Below are 20,575 nucleotides of genomic sequence, written 5' to 3' on the forward strand. Positions count from 1 at the left end.
ACAATCTTTTTTTTTTCCTTCTTTTGCTCCAATTTTTTTCTGCTTCTAGTAGCTGTTTTTCAACATATTTGGCTTTGCCCACCATCTATTACTTTGAAAAATGTGCAAACAGAACTCAGGATCTTTGAAGCTGCGAGTAAATTTTTGTAGTAAAAAAGAAATGTTAGACTTAGAATGCCAAACAGGATTCAAACTTTCCACTAACTATAGACTTCCAGTTAGCACCAGGTTTTCAGACCAAAAGATAAAATTAAGTCGCAATATATTTGTGAATACTTGTAAACTCTAGAAATCTTTGATATTAGTTCCTACAGAAACAGACAAGAAAATGCAGAGGCACATTTTAATTACCTGTCAGGAACTAAATAAAAGATTTGTTTTATTGAATACTCCCTGTGTGTAATATAACTATGGAAACAAGTCTGAAATCCAATTGACTTTTTATTTATAGGCTCCTAAAGAGCTATTAAAACATAAAAGTGAACTACTTAAAACCTGTTTGAAGTTTTATTCTTCTTTAATGTATTTTTCACCTGTTTGATGATTGTTTATACTTTGTAGCATGATGAACTGTGACATTTTTTGCCATTTCATCATGTTGAAGATTTTGCTATATTGAAGTCAAAACATAGCAATTTTTGCCACAAAAATAAACTGCTGTAAGAAATCTGACCATGGCAAAAATGTGTTCTAAGCCAACAGTGACAAAGCTCTTCACATTCCTTTCCAAGGTCTCAGTCTGGCTCAATTGCAGATAGAGAGAACAGGGCACTTGCTGCACTGAAGATCATCTAAAGAAAGTAGTCAGATTAAAAAAGCAGTAAGAAACTGCACTGCTGGTGCAGATGTGGCAAATGGAAGCCTGGAAAGATGTGTGACTTGCATGATAGTTCTTCAGGAAGCATAAGGCAAAGGCAGGAATGGAACTCTCTACTGACACTCTGGTATGCAAATAATCAGCCAAAATTTATGTTTCTATTACTGATATGCACCACCTGATAATCTAAAAGCAATATTCTCCCTGAATAAACATTGTGGAATGCCATTTTGTGACATCCAAAATTTTGATTTGCATTCTTACAGAAGATCAAATGTAAAATATTGTCTTCATAGAGAAGATATCTCGGGCTTCACCTTAGACACGCTTCTAAATTTAACCCCAGTACAGTTCTGGTCAACTGAAATAGATGGATGTCTTGGCTCTCTAGAGGATCAGAATATAGTTTTTTAATTGTAAATTGCCTTATTTATTCATTTTTGACCAATTCTAACTGTTCAAAATCAGCTGAACTGACAACACAAACTTACAAGACAGCAAGCCACTATGTCTTGGTTATTATTCAAGCACTATTACCATTCACTACCATTGACAATCCCAATACTTAGGATAAGCTCATTGGTGAATATCTGGTCACAGGTGTTCACCCATGGGGGGCAGAGGAAGCTAGTTCAAAGTATTTTATTTTAGTTAGTCCCATGCCTTGGAAATACTCTGGTATTTCACATACTAGCAAAATGTAATAACAAAGAAGTAGTGCTTTTATCATTAACATGTTAGTTTATCCTAGCAGGTGATAAATGCCATTGAACTACACCATCCTTCCCTCAAGGATGGACTAGATACCTATAGAGGGAGTACTTAGGCAGCTGGACACTCCAGCTGATGCTCTAAAATACATGGCCTCAACAGGTCACTTCTCTGAGCAGGGAGATTGCACTAGACATTCTCCAGTGGTGCCTTCCAACCTCATTGATGCTATGATGACACCTCCTCACTAAGATCAGTTACAGGGCATGTCAGCCCTGTCCCAGCTCCCCGCCCTGGCCTTCCACAGAACTTGAATTGTGTTTGGGATTTCCTGTTCATCTCCTCAAAGGATTTCCTAAAAACCTCAGGTGTGTATCCCTCCTCTCATACAATGGAGGTCTCCATAAGGCAGTTTGCCTCCTCAGGAGACAGAAGTCTTCTTAGTGATGGGTTGAGCCAATGGAATGAACTCCCATGGGAAAGATAAACCTATTTCCTGACTTAGTTCTACCATCTTCTGGCTCCAAGTGCAAGACATTTCTTCTGCCTTGTGTTCTCCAGCAGAAATAAAAAGCAACACACAAAACCAAATCCAATCTGACAAATGAATGTACCAAAACATAATAGCCTATCTTCATTCCTATCCTATTTTCTTTCCTTCTGACAGAGGGTGAGTACAGACACATGATGGATTCCAGTCGTCAGAACTATTGGTAAGCACCCAAACTGAGACAGCTGGAGCACACCCTGCAGTGCATCAGGGGGTGTGCTCTAAGGAATTATGTACACCAGAACCTGCAACCTGCCTGGCACTTATGGAGAGCCATCAGTAAATAAAAACAAGAATTGTTTGATCATGGTACAATCTCTTCTCTCTCCTAGCCGAGGAGCTGGGAACAATGAAGTCAATTGTACACCAGGTGGTCCTGAAGCTTTCCTATTATTATAGTAATGTGTATACAAAATAGAACAACATAAAACACGCTTGGAAAAAATTGTTTTGTACACACTTATCTGCTTGTATAGTTTGACTTCACTTCCAATTCTTCAGTTTATTGCACAGAGAGGAGCAGGTGGGTCAAAGACATATTTCTGACTGTACAACCTCAGCTTTAATACTACTAGCCCCAGATCTTACAGTCTGGAGTGAGATATGCAGGGACATTTCTAATTAATTCTTCCTGTTTCAGTGGACCTTACTCAATATGTCTGATAGCCACAAGTGTTTGGAGTATCCTTTCTTGCTACTGAAAACTATAGATATCTTAATACTGAAGTTCTGAAGAGTTTTGCCATTCATGTTCTGTACTCAACTTGGCTTCTGAGCTTTGCCTTGGGTGCTGAGAAAAATTGAGGCATTGGCAGTGGTAGTCACAAGAGTTTGACAGTGGCATGTGTTCTCAGGGGCTCTTGATGATTAACTTGTTCCTCCTTCTACATACTTAAATACATTATTCTGACATACCCTGCCCAATACCCCCCTCCTGCATCTACACCTGAAGGCCTGGATTGAACATAGACAGTCTTTTCCAGTAAGGAGAGGGAATTTCAATGTTTTCTAGGATGTTAACTCAATGTATTTGTGTTTCTAAAGTGTTATGTGCATACAGACTGAGAGGGGTGGTTGGTTGGAAAACATCCCACAGTTTTGGAAGCTCTGCATCAGTTGTCTAGAACAATTCAGGGTTGAGTATCATATTAATCCCTAGGAAATTACCTCAAGCAATTATCTAATTAGGTAGAGTTTTCTCTCTCCCTTTTCCCCCTTCTATCCCTTCTCTACCACCATCCTAGCTGTCGTCTCATTTGTAACCATCACCCAAGAGGCATATACGATGAGAAGGTCTCTGGCCAAGTCTCCCACTGGTAATATACAAATGACAGATTTGAAACACATTACAAAATTCCTTCATTCCTACATTCCTAAGATAGCCCAAAATACTCAGTCCTATTATGTGAAATCTTTTTTCTGCTGTGAAGATGAGAAAGCCATTCAGCTTGCAGAAACTGCTGAACAAAATGTTTGGAAATGTTACATGCATATGCAAATACACTCGCTCTGCTTAGGTGGAGGTGCTCCCTGTAGCACCACTGATTATCGGATTATCTAGAAGACATTGCATTTTTAATTTAGCTCCATTTTTTATAAGCTGTGCTAATAAAATCTGCACCCCACGGAAACCCCCTGCTCATTAGCTATTACCCACCCTCAGGCAGCACAAGTCTGTTTACATTACAAATAAAAGATAAAATATGCTCATTGCCAGCTTTCCCCTTCCCGAGGGACACTTGTCATGAATCTATCCTGCAAAACTATCTCTTCACTACTCTCCCCTGACTTCCCCTTGCCCCAGGACACTTTGCCTTCATTTATCTCTTTCGGACTTAACAAACCACTACAACTACCTTAGATCAATTTCTCAAATCACAGTTTAATTATTTAGAAGGAAGTGAGCTTTTGCTCTCCATTAAAACAACAATCTCTACCCCCAAGGAACAACATTAAATCATTGTTTAATCCTTATTACTGCCTTAGGCCTCCCTTGATACTGCAGCGTTGTTGAAACTTCATTTCAATATTTACCACTTAGATCACTTAAGGGCTGTCAGCTTTAATAAAATTTTATCAATTGGATACTTATATTATTCAGAGTTTCATAAAAATAACAAGACCTGCCTTGGTATTTCACTCATATATGGGCTAATTCCTTTGACTGCTAAGGGATTTAATTTTATTAGCATTTAAACATAATATGAGTGATTTTTTTAAAGCGATATATATTGGATGAAGTTAGTAAACAACACCATACTAAGTTACATGAATTTTTATGTATGTACCACTAGGTTTACAACTGCAATATACACAAATAAACGAACAAGGCAGATATCACTGTGCAGGTTCCTAAAAAGCCTGATCTTTGAAGAGATTTGTCTATCTCAAATCTTCTCTGCAGTGTATAGAGTAGTGACAACTCTCTGTGGTAGGTATACAATAAAGATATGCCACATTCTTGGTTTTCAGAGACTTTTGCTGTCAAAAACATGTTAAGATTTCCCACATTCAATAAAACAAAGCAAAATTTGACAGGAAGTATACCAGCTCAATCACTAGGCTACTAACAATACAGTATTACTTCATGTTCTCTCTCAAACTAGAAGACTGAACGACGCCATACCTGAAAAAGGCATTTCCAGAGATTTTGGCTATTTGGCTGTACTAATTCTAGCTGGAACAGACCATTTCTATGTAGTCCTCCAATTCCTTGGTCAACAGAGATTTCTGGAATCATCCAGCTACAACTGCAGCACAAGCACTTCCAAAACTTCTCTGGTAAGTGCAGTTTGTCACTGCATCACTAATAATCCCATGACCTTTTTAAATCTAGAAGCTACAGTTACTGTGGTCTCAGGTCTGCAGTAGGTTCCTCTGACACCAAAATCTCTAAGATAGATCCTGCTTTGACAGGTCCTAATGGCAGATCAAGTGCTATGTTTTCCAGACGATTGACTTTGCAAAGACTTCTCAGAAACAACTTCTTAATCATATGGTAGAACTGCATTCTTTCTGTTAGAAGAAGGGACAGTGTTTTCCCCAAGTGGATGTGAATTTATACTTTAGGGGCAAGGACACTCCACCTCACAAATTATTCATGCGCTGCAAGTCTGAGAAATTTGCACAAAAGGGAGAACAAATACATCAAATGTGTCAGTGAAAAGGGCAAAAATTCTGCAGGCTTTAAAAAAAAATTGCTTATTTTTCAAAATAAGGTTTATAGACCAACTAACATTCATAGGACTATCCATATCTATCCATTCTGCCTTTGCATGAAAACAAATCCCATTCCACACTCCACGTTTGCTTTTAGACTTATATCTCCTTACCATTGTGACCATCATCCTCTTAGTCCTATTTTTAATGGGGTCTCTTCTAGCAACAGACTTTTTTTCCTTTGGTTTTCAATGTTTGACCTTCATCAAATCTCTTTTGAAAATATCAAATGACTTGTTTCCTGCAGAAAATTCTGGCTCTTCCATCAGTTTTAAACCTCTCTGACTGCAGAGTTTAAGTACTTATAGAATCTAGGTACAACTTTGGAAAAAAAAAAGGTAGAGGACTTAGAAGATTGTGATTCAATTTAAATACTTCATCATACATGGAGGGTGGTGAGTGTGAACATGTCACTTATTTAGAGGTCTGGATGTTAAGTCACTTTTGTATATAGGATTCTCAACAGCTTTCCTATATCTAATCAGAAATAATTACTCAGAAATTGCATGAAACTGGACCAGACTGAATAGGAAAAATCTCCTCCTCTGGAATAACAACAGGTACTGCATTTTAAATTGAGACTTGGTCACCCTGCTTTAACCTGTATCCACTTTGGAACACACACTAAGGTGCCAAAGTCAACTGCTTGCAAATCCTTTAACACTACTTAGCTCCTTTGAGCAAGGCTGGATTTTCATATTAAACATGATGAGAAAAGTATATTAAAACAGAAAACAAGGAACTACTCAAATTACACTTCAGATTCAGTACTGTTTCCAAAAAAAGTTTTGTCAATTATAAGTGATCAATGCTGATACACACATATTCCTCAAGTGTGTAGACTTTCAATATCTTGTGAAAAATGGTGATTGCAATTTTTAAAATTATAAGAAAACAGTACTTGGAAAACCTCACTAGTTTAGCTTAGATAGTAGGGCTAGTTAGTACCCACAATCACGATCTCCAGGAGAGTCACAGCTGCACCATTCCTGCTGATGTTGGTGGAAATTCTGCCACCAGCTTCAGCTGGAGTCAGGTTGCATCTATAAATTGTTTGGATGTATATTACCACTTATTTTAATGGCAGTAGTAGGAAAAGGCTTGAGTTGTAGACAAGGACCCTCAACATACTCAAACAAATTCAACAAAAAGTCAAAGAGCTTCCAATCTACAAATAAGCCATAACAAGGCAACTGAGGGCCACAACCGAGAATTGTGTTATACACAGCGGTCATAGTAACCTGACTGCCTAGGGTTTGATTATAATTAAAAGACACCAAGAAAGGCTTAATTTTAAGTGGGGCCTAATAATTAACATTGAAGTTGAAAGAGTAGTAAAGCAGGGAGCATAACAATTAAACATGCCTGAGAATATAAATATATGGATATGAAGTGCAGAGTGAATGTTGCCAATTTTCAAGTCAATTTTCCTAGAGAAAGCTCTAGTGGGGCAGACAAAGAACAGAGCTTATAAAAGAACCTGCCTGCAACCTTAGCCACAGTCTTGACCACAGCTTCATAATAAAATTACTAGTATATTAAGAATGTGAATGTGGGGTGATACAGAGAAGAAGATGGGGCCCCCATAGCTGGCTGGCAAGCCAACTGTGATTTTAACTAAAAGCAGATGGTTTTCAAGAATGAATAGGTGCAACTTGCTCTTTTATGCAAGTCACGCTCAATACACAACCATTTTCTTAGATGTACACCTTCAGCACAGGAGTTCATGTGGCCTAAATTGAATGTAATAATCCAGATGGGAGTATAGCTATTCTGCATCCTTTCAACTGGAGGGTCATGTTACGCAGCCCTCCCGTTTAAAAGCATATAAAAACCCAAGCTATTCAGCATGCAGCTGAGAGTGCAAGGGCTTTAATCTTTACATTATCCATATGAATGCACTTTCTATTTTTGTTTATTGTGCCACACAAACCTAATTGCTGCTGCTTTAGAGCCAGCAATCCCTAAAGGGCAACAAATAACCTCAGGCTTGGGTAACGTCAAGTTTCACTTTTTGGTCATCAGTTCTAACTTAACCCAGGTCAACCATGGCCAAAAGCTGTCACCAGCTGGTGGTGTATGTATAGCCCGTGATCTGAATCCACCTGCACATATAAAATGAAGACAAAGGAATGCCCAGAAAGAGGAGCATGATCAGTTGGCTGAACTGCAGCATAAGCAGAGAAATTGAACTGTACTCATGTCTAAGGAGGATCCCTGTAGGCAGATGGGGATTTAAGAGCTGCCCTCATTCACTAAAATATTATTTAGTTGGGAAAGCATTTCAGAAACCTCCAAACTCAGCCCCTTACTAAAGGGCAAAGCTTCACCAATATCACTGAGTGGTGACCTGAATTCATCAAGTACTACTTTCTTAAGAGGATCTGTGAATTTTAAAGCACTTTTTAATAATTTCATATGAAATCTACTTGATGAATTGATAGATTTTAAGAAATGTCTTCAGAAGAATGGGTGAAAACCTGGATAATTTTTTCTGTTTGCTAGTTTCCCACTTTTCATTTTGTCCTCTTGAGTTAGATTGAAATATGTCAAATTGCGTGAGCTGTTACCTTATGGAACTTCTTACTCACAGAATGTATCTTTTGTTACATATGGAGGTGTTAATTCCCAGATAATCAAAAGCTGAATTAGTTCATAATGAAGGTGAAAGACTCCCTGGTTTATGTTGCTGCTGAGCCTTATAGGTTTTCTTGTTTTATTTTATTCAAAGAACTATGGGGTGTTAACAACTTCTGCAATAAATCAAATAAAAGTAATATAAAACAAGACCTACCAGTAGCTCCATCCTCAGTTTTGCCTGCACAAGGAAAGGCAGCTTGGCATCATCACAGGCACATTGCTAAACACTGAAGCATAAAAGAAGCACAGGAACTTTTACCCGTGTGCCTCCTGAGCCTTGCCTTCTTGTCTAAATCTTTGAAACCAAACAAGCTGTTTAATTTAGCCATTTTTCATGACAAAAAGCTGCATAGCTCTGGAAAGAGAGTTCAAGAAATCACTCAGGTAATCCAAAAATAGTTTGCGGTATGACTCTAGCCACACATGTCCTCCATGTCTATGAATCGATTCAAACTTGTGACTGATTACAACAGGCCAAAATGGATACTGTTCATTCAAGTTATCGTTCAAAGTAGATGATGATATACGTTCGCAACTTTATGTTCATCAGCTCCACATAAAATTACCAAAAAGATCAAAGATAACCAGTGCTGCTTTCCCTTAAAGATTTATCATTTTTACTTGAAAATTATACTAATTCTATAATTTTAATAAAGCGTGCACATAACTTTTTTTTTTCCCCAGCACTCATTCAAGGATGGAAATCTTGAAGATTTCCATACAGATGGAAATTTGAGATACACAGAAAGTGGCCGAACCCACCAAAGTTACCCAGGAAGGAGTTTGAGCCTAAGTCCCTTCAGCAGAATCTCTGCCTCATGACTTCCTCAACTTGGAAATACTTTCTACTCTTTTTACAGTTAGCACTGCAGCATGAACTCTCCAACCCACATGTTCACTGAGTTCACCCACTGACTTCCAATGGATTAATTCTGTTTCTTTTTCATTCCTCTCTACTTGAAAGCAAACTGATCACGAAAAAACAAAATATTGTACAATTTCTGCTGCATTTGGGAAACCCAGAAATGCACAGTGCTGCTACTGTTCAATCCAATAGTAATCAGCAATGCAAAGATGCAAAATAATGCCTTTAAAATGATGTCTCTCTTTGGTCACCCATTTTCAATAAAAATAGGAAATTCTACATTCAGGTTCAAATTTTAAAATTTCCAAATTTTAAAAGAATGAGATACACAGTACACAACTAAGGACTCTAGGCAGTGACTCACATTTGAACAGTTACATCATGAAGATGGTTCTCCATTTCCCCAAGAAAGAAATGTTCTGTTTGGATCAGTCTTCATTTAAAAGGCAGGTGACAATCACATGCAATGCAATTTTGTATTATAAAGTGATCAGAATAAAACAAGGGAAAGATAAATCAAAATGCACAACCCAAAATCTGTTTATGTTATTTGGAGACGCTGTGGATTTGTCAGTTACTGTAGAAGAATTTCACAAAGATATAATTAAACTCCAAAATCAAATCACCCTTTCCCCCCTCTCATTATATACAGGCTGCTTTATAACAAGGCATATTAGGAATACTTACCTTACTTGTATGAGAAAAAAAAAACCTGTTTACTTTTATTATCAAGCAACATATTAAGAACCCCAGCCTGTGAGTGCCATACCACTTTTTAAAGAAACTAATTGCAAGCCACTTTCAATATTTCTTCTGTTTTTAATTTAATACCCTCAGAGATACATAATTGGGCTGGAAGGGAGAGTATTCACTGAAGTCATGAATTTGCTGTATAAATACAAACAAGAAGGAAAGCTAATACAGTAAGGGACTGTGGGATTAATTTTGAAATTGTCTGATTAGTGGATTGCTGCCCGTCAATAATTGCCTTAGATGTTCCCAAGGCCCCATCTTTATTGGAGTCTGGCAAGTGCATCTGCCCACAGATTCCGTCAATCAGGCCTTGCAGCTGGGAGGGTCTTCAGAGAGAACACAATTGTAAGTCTGCTGGGGCAAGTTGTTAGACAAAGCAATATATATCAGGCATGATGAACAGTCAATCTCTGTGCCATTGAGAACATTCTACTTGCTCATTGCTATAAGCTCCTTCAAGAATTATTTTCACAAAGTACTGTTTGAGTGAAATAATACCAAAGGTGTTTCTGCAGGATACAGCAAGAACATTGAACACACCTAAATTACACAGTAAACTTGGGCCTCATGCCTTCCTCCACTCCTTTTTAAAAATTTTTGCTGCTGAGATGATCTTTGCTCCCTTAGGATGCTATTAGAAAAGTATGGAAGTATGCAACACTGGCATTTTGCAAATGCTAAAGCCACTGCATGGATAAAAGAAAAATTTATAAAATCATACAGAGAATCCAAAGTCCATCTTGCTAAGGTGCACCTTCATTTAAACAATTCTTTAAATAAGTAATTTCCATAAATCTTTCTAAGTGAAACACAACCTAAAAACTTGTCTCTCTTTTCTGCACCAGTAGAAAACTATGAACATGTTACCCTCAACAAAAGGAAACATGAAAAAATATTTTTTGGCCTGATGGTCTGCAGAGTGAAGTTTTTCTGACCAAAACCATCCTATTTCTAAGATCACAAACATACATATTTTTAAAGCTCTGTATAGCTTGTTTCTTGCATGTCCATTCCTAGATATATCTATGTCTGTCCTGCCAACATTTAGCCAGAAATACAGAAAATAGATGCATCAATGAGCATAGTTTACAAACAGAAATAAAATAAGGGAATAAAGATGGCACATATATTTATATTTTTGCTATGCAATGAATACATTAGATGTTAATTTTTAGCTATCCTTGTATGTGTTTGAAGTCATAAAAAAGAGCTTCTGGAACGCTGTAATTGCTTACATGTAAAACAAAGTCTCCCTCCCTTTTATTATGACCAGCAAAGCTTCAGTTTGAAATGCAGATCAACAACACTAATGTTGTAATCAACACTAATTTACAGCCCATATCAGTAGCTTCTGTGGATTTGACAAGGGAGCTGATACTCCCAAAACACAGCATCACCTGCACAGAGACTCACCACCTTTGTGTAAATTCCATTTGAACAGTCACAGTCCTCTTTGGGTCCAACTGAAATCCCAGTTCACTGCCAGTAGGCCTATGGCTGGTTGGGGGCTTCCCCCATATTGAGCCAAAGGGGCTCAATAAATCTTACAAAAGGGATCCTGTACTGAGATGCCTGGGATGGAATCAGATGGAGCCCACTGGAACTGGATGGGCTCAGGACTGCTGTCCTACCTTCTGCTCTTACACAGGCTCTAGTCTCTTTTTTAAAGAACAGTGCAGGAAAGGGCAGACATAAGAAATCTCTGGAAAAAGACTTTCCTTCATGCTGCAAGGGAGATAGAGAAAAATACAATTTATCCTTAACTTTGACTTATGGTTATGCTATGGATAGGCACTAAGCCATTGCCTTGCCTCAAATGAGGTCACATAACACTTCCCCTGCAGAGTCCATGCCTTGTTTGATACAGAGGATGGGCACTCCTCTGATCCTTTATTAACTTTTTCCACATTTGAAAATCAAATCATACGGTATCTCAAAGTTCTCCTTGAATAGACAGTTTGTGGAGCACTATGCCTTCCCACACAGTTGTGATCCAATAGCCACTAAATCAGTTAATACTGTAACTGTCACCCCTATTATATGGGAAGTGTTCTAATATTTCTCACAACATACCCAGATACAAGTTACACTTAAAAGGACATAGAACACATGCTGAAATAATGAAATTGTACTTACATTTGAAAACAAAGCTCTGCAGCACTCTGGTTTCCCTCATTGTGAATAACTCACTGCAGATCAGCATTAGGGAAAAAAAAAGACAATAAAAAAAAGACTGGCAAAGACAAATTTCAATAAACCAGTGATATTCTGGTTCAACAAAGACAAGAGGGAAGACTTGAGGAAGCCACTCCTCTCAACTGAAAAACTGCTTCAGAAGGCTTTAACTGAAAAACTGCCCATATGGGCAACCCATATGGTTGGTTTCGGACAAGACCTGAACCTCCTCTCCCATAGGTGGGAATTTTCTTACTGTTGTTTTGCTGGTCTCTAAAAAGGGTCAGATTGTCACACAAGTGACACTGGTTCCCAAAAAAACACACTACTGCAAATTGATCCAAGTGAGAAGCTTAATACTCTGAAATATTGGAAACAACTGTGCCAAAGACTGTCAAGGACTTCAAACCACCAAAGCAGACATTTTCCTTTCCTGTCATTTTGAATGACACAAAATCTTCTTATAAGTTTAATGAATGACAAAATTTGAAATTCACTTCATAAGCTTTGCCAACACTCCTTCTTTTCCATGAAGAGTGACCATGTATCATCAGACACAAAAAACTAAAACTCCATCAACAGCAAACATTGGACAATGTTTCTTTTCTTTCAGCTCTGACATTATTACTTATTCTGTGTCCCAGAAAACACAAGGCCTCATAAAACACACTGAAGATTAACATGTCTGGGCTACTTTGGACCAATTCTAAACTGGACAGTCCATAAGAGACAACACCTTGAGAACAGGCTTAAATTTAAAACTGAGTAACTATCTCACACATAGAGCACTCCAGGAAAGATTGTATTTCAGGCAAGCAAAGAGGCTAGCTAACAAGCATATGCGTACATAAAAAGTTAATCATCAGTACAGATCTGAAATCAGTGAGGCTGTGTGTTCTTGGAAAAAAATTCTAGCCAGTATACAAAAAGCAGGATTTTCTGCTATTTTCACTTTTAACTGGCTCTGCATCTACCCACACCATGCACTAAATATAGCCACACAATTATTTCAAGGGATTGAAAAAAGGTATGACAAAACAGTCTTTCAAGGACTCTTCCTGCTGGGTAAAAATGATAAAAATTCTGTTGGTTGCCTGTTATATGGTGACGGACAATGCATACGTCACACATGACAGCTGCACTCTCTCACCCAGAAGTGCTGATGAGCAAGGACTGATCTACTAATAAACTAGCTAGAAACAGCAACACTGGCAAATGAGAAGCAAATCAATTAAGAGCACATATTTTGTGTTTCTGCCTCTTGAAGCCAGTTAGTTCCACACTACTCTTTAGTTACAATATGCACTGATATGAGATATGCAATTTCCATTAGCTATAACAAATAGTTATGCTTATTTTTCACCTTCATGGGAGGTACAGGAAGCAAGAGACAACCAGGTTCAGATTCTACAACTATTGCATTATCACTACATTACTGCTATTTGCATTTCATCATTTTAACTTCATTCCCATAAGACCATTTACATCTTGCAGGATGTTCTTCCCCACATCCCTCCATTTCCTGCCCCTCCCTCTTCTCATCACACAAAAAAGCAATCATGGTGCCATATAGCTTCTGGTATGTGGCAGTTTCCACTCTCTGCCAAGATATTCCACACATTTAATTCTGAGGTGAAAGTACTTTCCTAAGATTTCACTTCTATTTGGTCTTTGTAAATGACCCTCAAGCATAACAGTTCCTCTCATGACATTATTTCCACATACCTCATTGTGACTCAGATGCAAAAAATTCTCTGCTTGACCACAAATAAAGGCAGTCTTTCCTAGAAATATGACTGTCATTGAGATATGATAATGCAAAACTCCAGCTTAGCTGATTGTATACTGAAAACACTTTTTATTTAGTAACATACAAGTGCAGCAGGATAAATAGATCTGTAAGATAAGAAAAAACCCCAACACTCTAATTAACTTTTCTGAGGTGCTGGTCTCCTGATTATTGCTTAAACACAATGTCTCAAAAATTAAAAGCCTGAACTCAACCAGATTTAATAAAGGTAAAAAAGTAATTCAGTTTACTAAATGCTCCTGTCTTTGTTGTTTCTTCTGGAGAAAAAGAGAGGGAAACAAACCAAAAATTTCTAATAATAACAATTGGACTGCTGTGTTGAACATGCCTTAGTGTTTTTCAATTCTAGAAGTCAAATAAGGTAAAAGCTCTATTTAGTGAAACAAGGGGCAAGGTGATCAATTTCAAACATGTGTCAGCTCCTAGTCAGGGACAGAAAGTATGAAAGATGAGATTTCAGTGCTTTACCCCGAACTTTTGTTTAGATTTAATATGCTCATTTGGATGACTCACCTTGATCTGGACGTGGCCATCAGGTCTCTCTCACTTTCAAACATGGAGAATCTCTTAGGATTCTTGATGCAGCTAGAACATGCTCACAGGAGACCTAACAGTTATAGAAACAGCATGAAGCCCAACAGACTTGAATAAAAGCAGCAGTCTCCATTGTGGAAGCTAACACAGAAGCAATACTCTTGCACAGGTCCCTCCCAGATTGAAGAATTTTGTTATTCCAAGTTACAGAATTTGTTATTTCATGCTTGCAGAAGCTGTAGTAAAGCCTGTGGTGCAATACATACACTTCTTATGATTTGCTGTTCATCTCCAGGGGTCTACAAATTGTCATCACTTGCTGTTATGAGTGACTTATATCTGATAAAATGCCCAACCATAATTCTAGATGGTCAGCTCCTAGAAATACCTGTCAATAAGCAGTGATCTCCAACAGCCTCCTGGCAGGAGGTACCTGCAGCCAGCACAGAGTTACAACATCCACCAGAGGGACCATTTAGAGGCTCAAGTGGAAACAGGCAATTGAAGTTCTCTATAAACTAGTCACCGAGGTTTGCTGTGAGAAACACAGACACATCATTTACTTGTGAAGCTTTATAGAGTATGGATTCAAAGGGATTTCTCAAAATGAAACACTTCTAAACAGTTACAGTTTCTACATGCCCATGAGGCAGGTGAGGAAACTTTGGGACCAGTAAACAGAGGTGCTCTCAAACCTTTAGGTGGTCTCTAACAGGAAGGAATATGGAATTACTGACTGGCCCAACCTTTACATAGCCCTGGAGACACATGAACTCCCTCTCAGCTCTTTCTGAAACCTTGAAAAAAAAGGGAGACAGAGAGTAACATGGACTGGCATTACCAGCTTGTACCTTCCACTGTCTCACAGGATTGATAGTCTTGAAGCTGGATGTCCTTATAAGCAGAGCTAAGTAGGTACATGAATGACCCTCAGGAAGTCTAGAAAAACAAGGTGCTCTTCAAGAACTCACTCAGCACTCACTTCACAGTGGGTAAGGCTCCTTATAGAAAGCTCTGAAATTAGACAAATATGATTCATGTTTGGTTTCTAGCTTCCAGGCATAGAGTTTCCAAGTGTATTTGTTGTTAAATAAATACAGACACCAAGTTCAAGACACACTACCACAAAGCTGTTAGATTATTTGTTCTCCTGAATTATGCATTACTTTCCCGTGGTATGCAGTTTTTCTAACACAAGTACCCCACAAAGCCCAAATTCCAGCATGTCTATATGCCATATGGACCAGCTTCTCCAAACGTCTGCTCCTCATGGAAATTCTATTTGTTTTCCTATTGATTTTATTATGTTTAACAGCATACTAAATCATTCCTGAGGTTGACAAGTTTCTGGAAAATTGATATATGCTGTCTAAAACTGCCTGAGGCAAGAATAAAACCAAAACAAATGGCTTCTTTAAAACTCTTGTTTTGCATTACTACAGCCAGGCATACAAGTGCCATCTTGCTTAGTAGAAAAATTCTTCTCCTTTGTGTAATATCTGAAGCACAGGAAATCTTTAGAAGCTCTTCTTATGTGTCTGCATATCAGGGGAAGGTGATTGCAAAATACCAGACTCTGTGAGTGAGGGTGGGACTAAAAAGGCAGACTGTCATCCAAGATCAATGAGCTGGATTTTCTCTCTGGGGAGAGGTGGAACTACACTACAAGGTGTGTAGATGCCTTGGAATCTACAGCTTAAGGCAAAAGCAGAAATTTTAGTGAGACTTAAAGACTTGTATTTAATTCTTCAGAGAAACTGTACTTTAAAGCAATTAACTAAGACCAGGAGGAAGCAGGCGTTTGTTGAAAATTTTGAAGGCTGCACCAGTAAGCAGTATTGAACTTGTCCAAAGATTGGACAACATTTCAAATGGGAAAAAATCCATTCAGGAAAAAAAATCATGTCTTGGTTCAGAAACTAAAGGCGAAGATGAATTACAGAAAACAGGTTTGATGCTTTGATGTCAAAAATCTGAACATCACAAGAATTCAAGATGAAAACTGAGAATTACATTAAGAAGAAATAGTTTTTTAATCTCCAAAGATCTGACAAAACCTGAGAAGTTCACATTGTGCATATTCATCCTTGTCAGACTCTCACTAGGCTGTTTTAGCTGCTGTGTTCTGGCAAAGAAAAAAAGAAATTGCAATGGAAAAATACTTTTGTGGGAGGTAGTTAAGGCACAGCACTAGCTGACAAATAATGGGATTACATTTGCAAAGCTGCAGACATGTAAGACATATTACATGAAGTCATAAACTTCCCATTTTGCTGTGGTAGCATTTGAAGAGATAGACATGATGTTCCCCTACAGTCCCTGTGGTGACACAGGATAAGCTGCTGAGTTACTCTATGGAGAAAGCAAACTGTTTATAAGTACGTACAATGAATTGTGGGTCAGTCTTCTGAATAGGTAAAATGCCTCCTGTGAATTAACAGGAGAGAAACAGTCTCAAGATGTCTTGCATTTAGAGAATTTCATGACAATCCAAGAGACATACACAAAAATGCAAAAGATGCTACGGTCTTCACAATATTACGGATTAAGAAAATTAATTTCAGTAACAAATAAAATACCAGAGAAAGAGAAAATACTCTTTATATTATTCACTAAATTGAGCTTCAGGAAATCAAGTTTATCTTCTCCTTAGAGAAGGCCAAGAAAATCTAGTTAATTTGCTAAGTGCTTAGATCATTCTACTGATGGACATACTGCTGTAAGTGAATGTATCACCTGCAGAAAAAAAATAATTTCAACTTCTTTGTTTTCCATCTCTATTTTCCAAGACAGTAACATGGTATTACAGTTTCTAATTTCATAACAACAAAATCTACCTTGCAGAATTATTACAGGAAAATTTCAAAAGGCCTGCAAAACATATTTCCAAGCTTTAACATAATAGAAAATGGTTGTCTTTTCTTCAGTGGACAAATCCATTGAACCTAGTAAGATCTTTTTTCATCTGTTAAATGATTATTTAATCTCCAAAATACACTGTCTACAGCTGGCTCATCATTTTGAAAACTAAAGCACAGAGCTGGGAGCTCAAACCATGGCAGTCTTTTCCTAACTTTGACACTTGCTATAGTGTATTTGGGCTCATCTGTTGCAGACCAACTTACAGGCAAACAGGATGACTGCAAAGGAATAAATGCCCAACACACCAAAACTCCCTGTAATATACACCTGTAAACTCCCTCTAAATACATATGTGTGTATATATATATATATACACATATACATATATATATATATATATCTGCTGTTGCTAGAAACTAATCTTCCATTTGAAACACCACCAAAATACCACAAAACCAAGAAGTCTCTAATTAGAAGAAGTAAACCTCCTGTGCTAGGCACTCCTAGCAGGAAACAGTGAGCAATCAAAGTCTTGGTGATCAAGCACATGTTGGAATGAAAGACAACTAGGACTGTTAAATTACTTGTAGAACCAGTACACCGAGAAAAGATGGACAGAAATGTTTTTATTTTGCAGAAGTAGAGAACAACACAAATGTCTTTTGACACCTTTGAGTAAAGTTCCTTAAACTGCAAGGTACATCCAAATGTGTTAATCCATGATAACTGAACAAACAAAAATAACGCAGGTAAACAGACGTCAAATAAATTAAAGATAACTATTTCTAAACCATCAATAGTTCTAGTAGATGTTTTTTCCTCAGTCTACTTTTGATGCAACATCATTACCACTTAACTTCAAAAGATCATTTTTTTCCTGCCACTAGGAGCCCTCCTTTAGACTGTCAACCAGAAAACAAGCAAACTGAATGGCTGTTTTTTGGGAGGGGAGCTACAGATGTATCTGTTCGAGCAGTACTAACTGAAGATTAAGACAGCAAATCTTGCACAGACAACAGATAAGAGATCTGTCTGACAGCCCACTGGAGCTTCATTTGCTCTGCAGACAAAATAACAAGGTTGCTTGGAGGTAATCCAAAAAACTGTTCCAACAATTATTAACAGAAAGGATACAAGAAATGTGGTAAAACTGTTAAACTAAAATTTAAAAAAAAAAAAAAAAAGCAAGGCGCTGAAGGTTTCAAAATGTGTTCAACATTCATTAAATGCCCGACTCTCCATAACCTTGCTGACATTACTTATCCTTTAAAGTCAAGGCTCAGTTACTGAAACCCCTCTCATAAAACACGAATAAGATCCAATGTTATCCTCAGGCGAGGAATATCAACATTAAGCACTTTAACTTCCACTCTTTCTCCAGGACCTAGGCCCAGGCTTCTTCTCTTCTTCACTTTAGAGAGTTTTGCTTCTGTTATGTTTCGCACTGGAATCAAACCTGCTTTTCCCACACCAATATCAACAAAAACTCCAAATGGCGTTGCATTTTCAACTTTTCCAGTCAAAACAGCACCAACACTTAAGTCTTCAAAGCAGACTATGCTTCTCTTGAAGTCAGGTTTATCAAAATCTGTTACAGGAAACAAGAAACACAAATAAGACTCTGGAGAAAAAGGGTTTCTAAGAGTTGTTTCCAGATGATTTCTAATTAATAAGTCATCCCAAGGTAGATCTTAGGTCTCAAATACTGCTTTCTGTACATTTTAAAATAAAGACCCATCTGTGATAACTTGTTTCTTTTATTTTGTGAATCACTTGAAAAGACTTAGATTATTGAGTAAGTACACTGAATTTTGTGTAATTTGTGTAAACTATCATAAGGGGATCAGAAGCATGTTGTATAGTAAGCAGTGACTGAAAGATTCTTTGAATTTTCTCAGATCTAGGGAGAAAACACTTGAGGTGACTCGAGCTACATCAACTATACATTAAATTCTATTCCTGTAGAAATTGCTACAAATTCACAGGAAGATGAATACTCAGATTCATCACATACTAAAAGAAAAGTCAGCAAGGCATTGTTCTTAGGCTTGCTGCTCATCTGTACCATGACATCACATGAGCTTCATCACAGTGCTGCCTTGCACCAACAACTTGAAAATCACACAGGCATGATCAGAAGCAGGGATTATACGGGGATATTAATGTTCAAATTCTGTATTTAAGAGCACAGATAGATTTTTTTAAACTCTTTTATTTCCCTACCATTTTCAGCTTCTGTAGAAAACCCTTCTGAGTCATCTGAATAGCTCCTCTCTCAATCTTTTCCTACCATAGTTTGACCGTTTCAAGATATAGTAAGGATTGAGATTTTCCACAAGGAACATCACCAAACCAGAATTGCAATAATTTTTCTCTGCTTGCTTTTGAGAAATAAAATTCAGCCTGAACAAGTTTATAGCTAAAATGCAATGGAATTTAATCAGTCTCTGGATCTGCATTGGCTTTGCATGGCAATTTTTCAGTAGGGGGGGGTGTGTGTGTGGGCTACTGTGAGTGGTGGCTTTGCCTGTATCCAATAGATCCACTCCTGTCCAAGGTCAAGCCCATTAATAATGGTGGTAAGTGCCTCTGGGATAAAATATTGTAAAAATAAAAAAAATTCCCCGTGCAATAGCAATTGCAGCCCAGGAGGGAGAAGTGAGCATATGTGACAGAAACAGCTCTGCAGACAAGGGAAGGAGGAGGAAGAGCTCCAGATGCCAGACCTGAGATTCCCCTACAGCTTATGGAGGGCCCTACACCAGAACAGATGGATGCCTGAAAGAAGGCTGTGATCCTGTGGCAAGCCCACACTAGAGCAGGTTTTCTGCCAGGAATTGTGACCTCATTAGGGAACAATGAAAGCCTGTTTCTAAAGGACTTCATTCCATGGAAGGGACCTATGCCAGAGCAGTTCATGAAGAACTGCAAGGGACTCATGGGAAGAACTCATGATGGAGAAATCCATACAGCTATATAAGTCTACTAGGCTGTTCTCCAGCCATAGTCTGTCTAAAGTAATATTTAATGTTCTAGATCAGCATAATATAAATATTTCCATTGAAGATTCTCTTTTTTGCTTTTATGTCTTCCTACGTTATTAGTCTATCCTACTGTAATTTAGATGTGAGATCACCAGAAGAAATTGAGACATAGAAAATACATATTTTCAAGATCACTAGTGAGGAATATTTAAAAAATAAGCATGGAAACCATTCATGAACTAAAAAAGGGGGACAGAAATGTTAGTTTGGCTGGTTTTTATGCATGGGTTTATTTGTTATTACAAACCTTCATCTTTGCTGTCTACCTTTATCTCCCGCTGTTGTAAGAGAATCCAGCTGTAATTTTCATTACACAACAGCGTCCCCAGATGTTTAACTTCATCTTTCTTTTCCTCTACCTCAAACTGTTCAGTACCACTGCAGGTTTTAACCAGGGTAGGTCATGAGCCACGTGCTTCATTTACACTGGTCCCCCAGAAACCAGGGCAATAGAAGTGCGGAACTACACACTACTGCTCCACAGAACTTTATTGCTACTGTTTCACCATGGTCTCAGCATTCCCCTTTGTGATGGAGAGCCAACACAGATTCAATCAGTAGAAAGTCAACATGTTGAAATTATTTCATTTGTTAA

General features: G+C 37.9%; 1 protein-coding gene across 3 annotated transcripts in view; it reads right to left on the reverse strand.

Annotated features, from left to right (window-relative positions):
* Positions 1 to 18,130: 18,130 nt before the first annotated feature.
* Positions 18,131 to 20,575, reverse strand: part of SRBD1 (S1 RNA binding domain 1) — a 122,862-nt gene continuing 120,417 nt past the window's right edge. For all 3 annotated transcript variants that reach the window (XM_066547868.1, XM_066547869.1, XM_066547870.1), the window contains one exon: positions 18,131 to 18,524. In XM_066547868.1, coding sequence (XP_066403965.1) covers positions 18,235 to 18,524 — 290 coding nt within the window. In that variant the 3' untranslated portion in view covers positions 18,131 to 18,234. The remainder of the gene's footprint in view (positions 18,525 to 20,575) is intronic.

Source organism: Molothrus aeneus, chromosome 3 (assembly GCF_037042795.1).
Source record: "Molothrus aeneus isolate 106 chromosome 3, BPBGC_Maene_1.0, whole genome shotgun sequence".
Classification (NCBI taxonomy): domain Eukaryota; kingdom Metazoa; phylum Chordata; class Aves; order Passeriformes; family Icteridae; genus Molothrus; species Molothrus aeneus.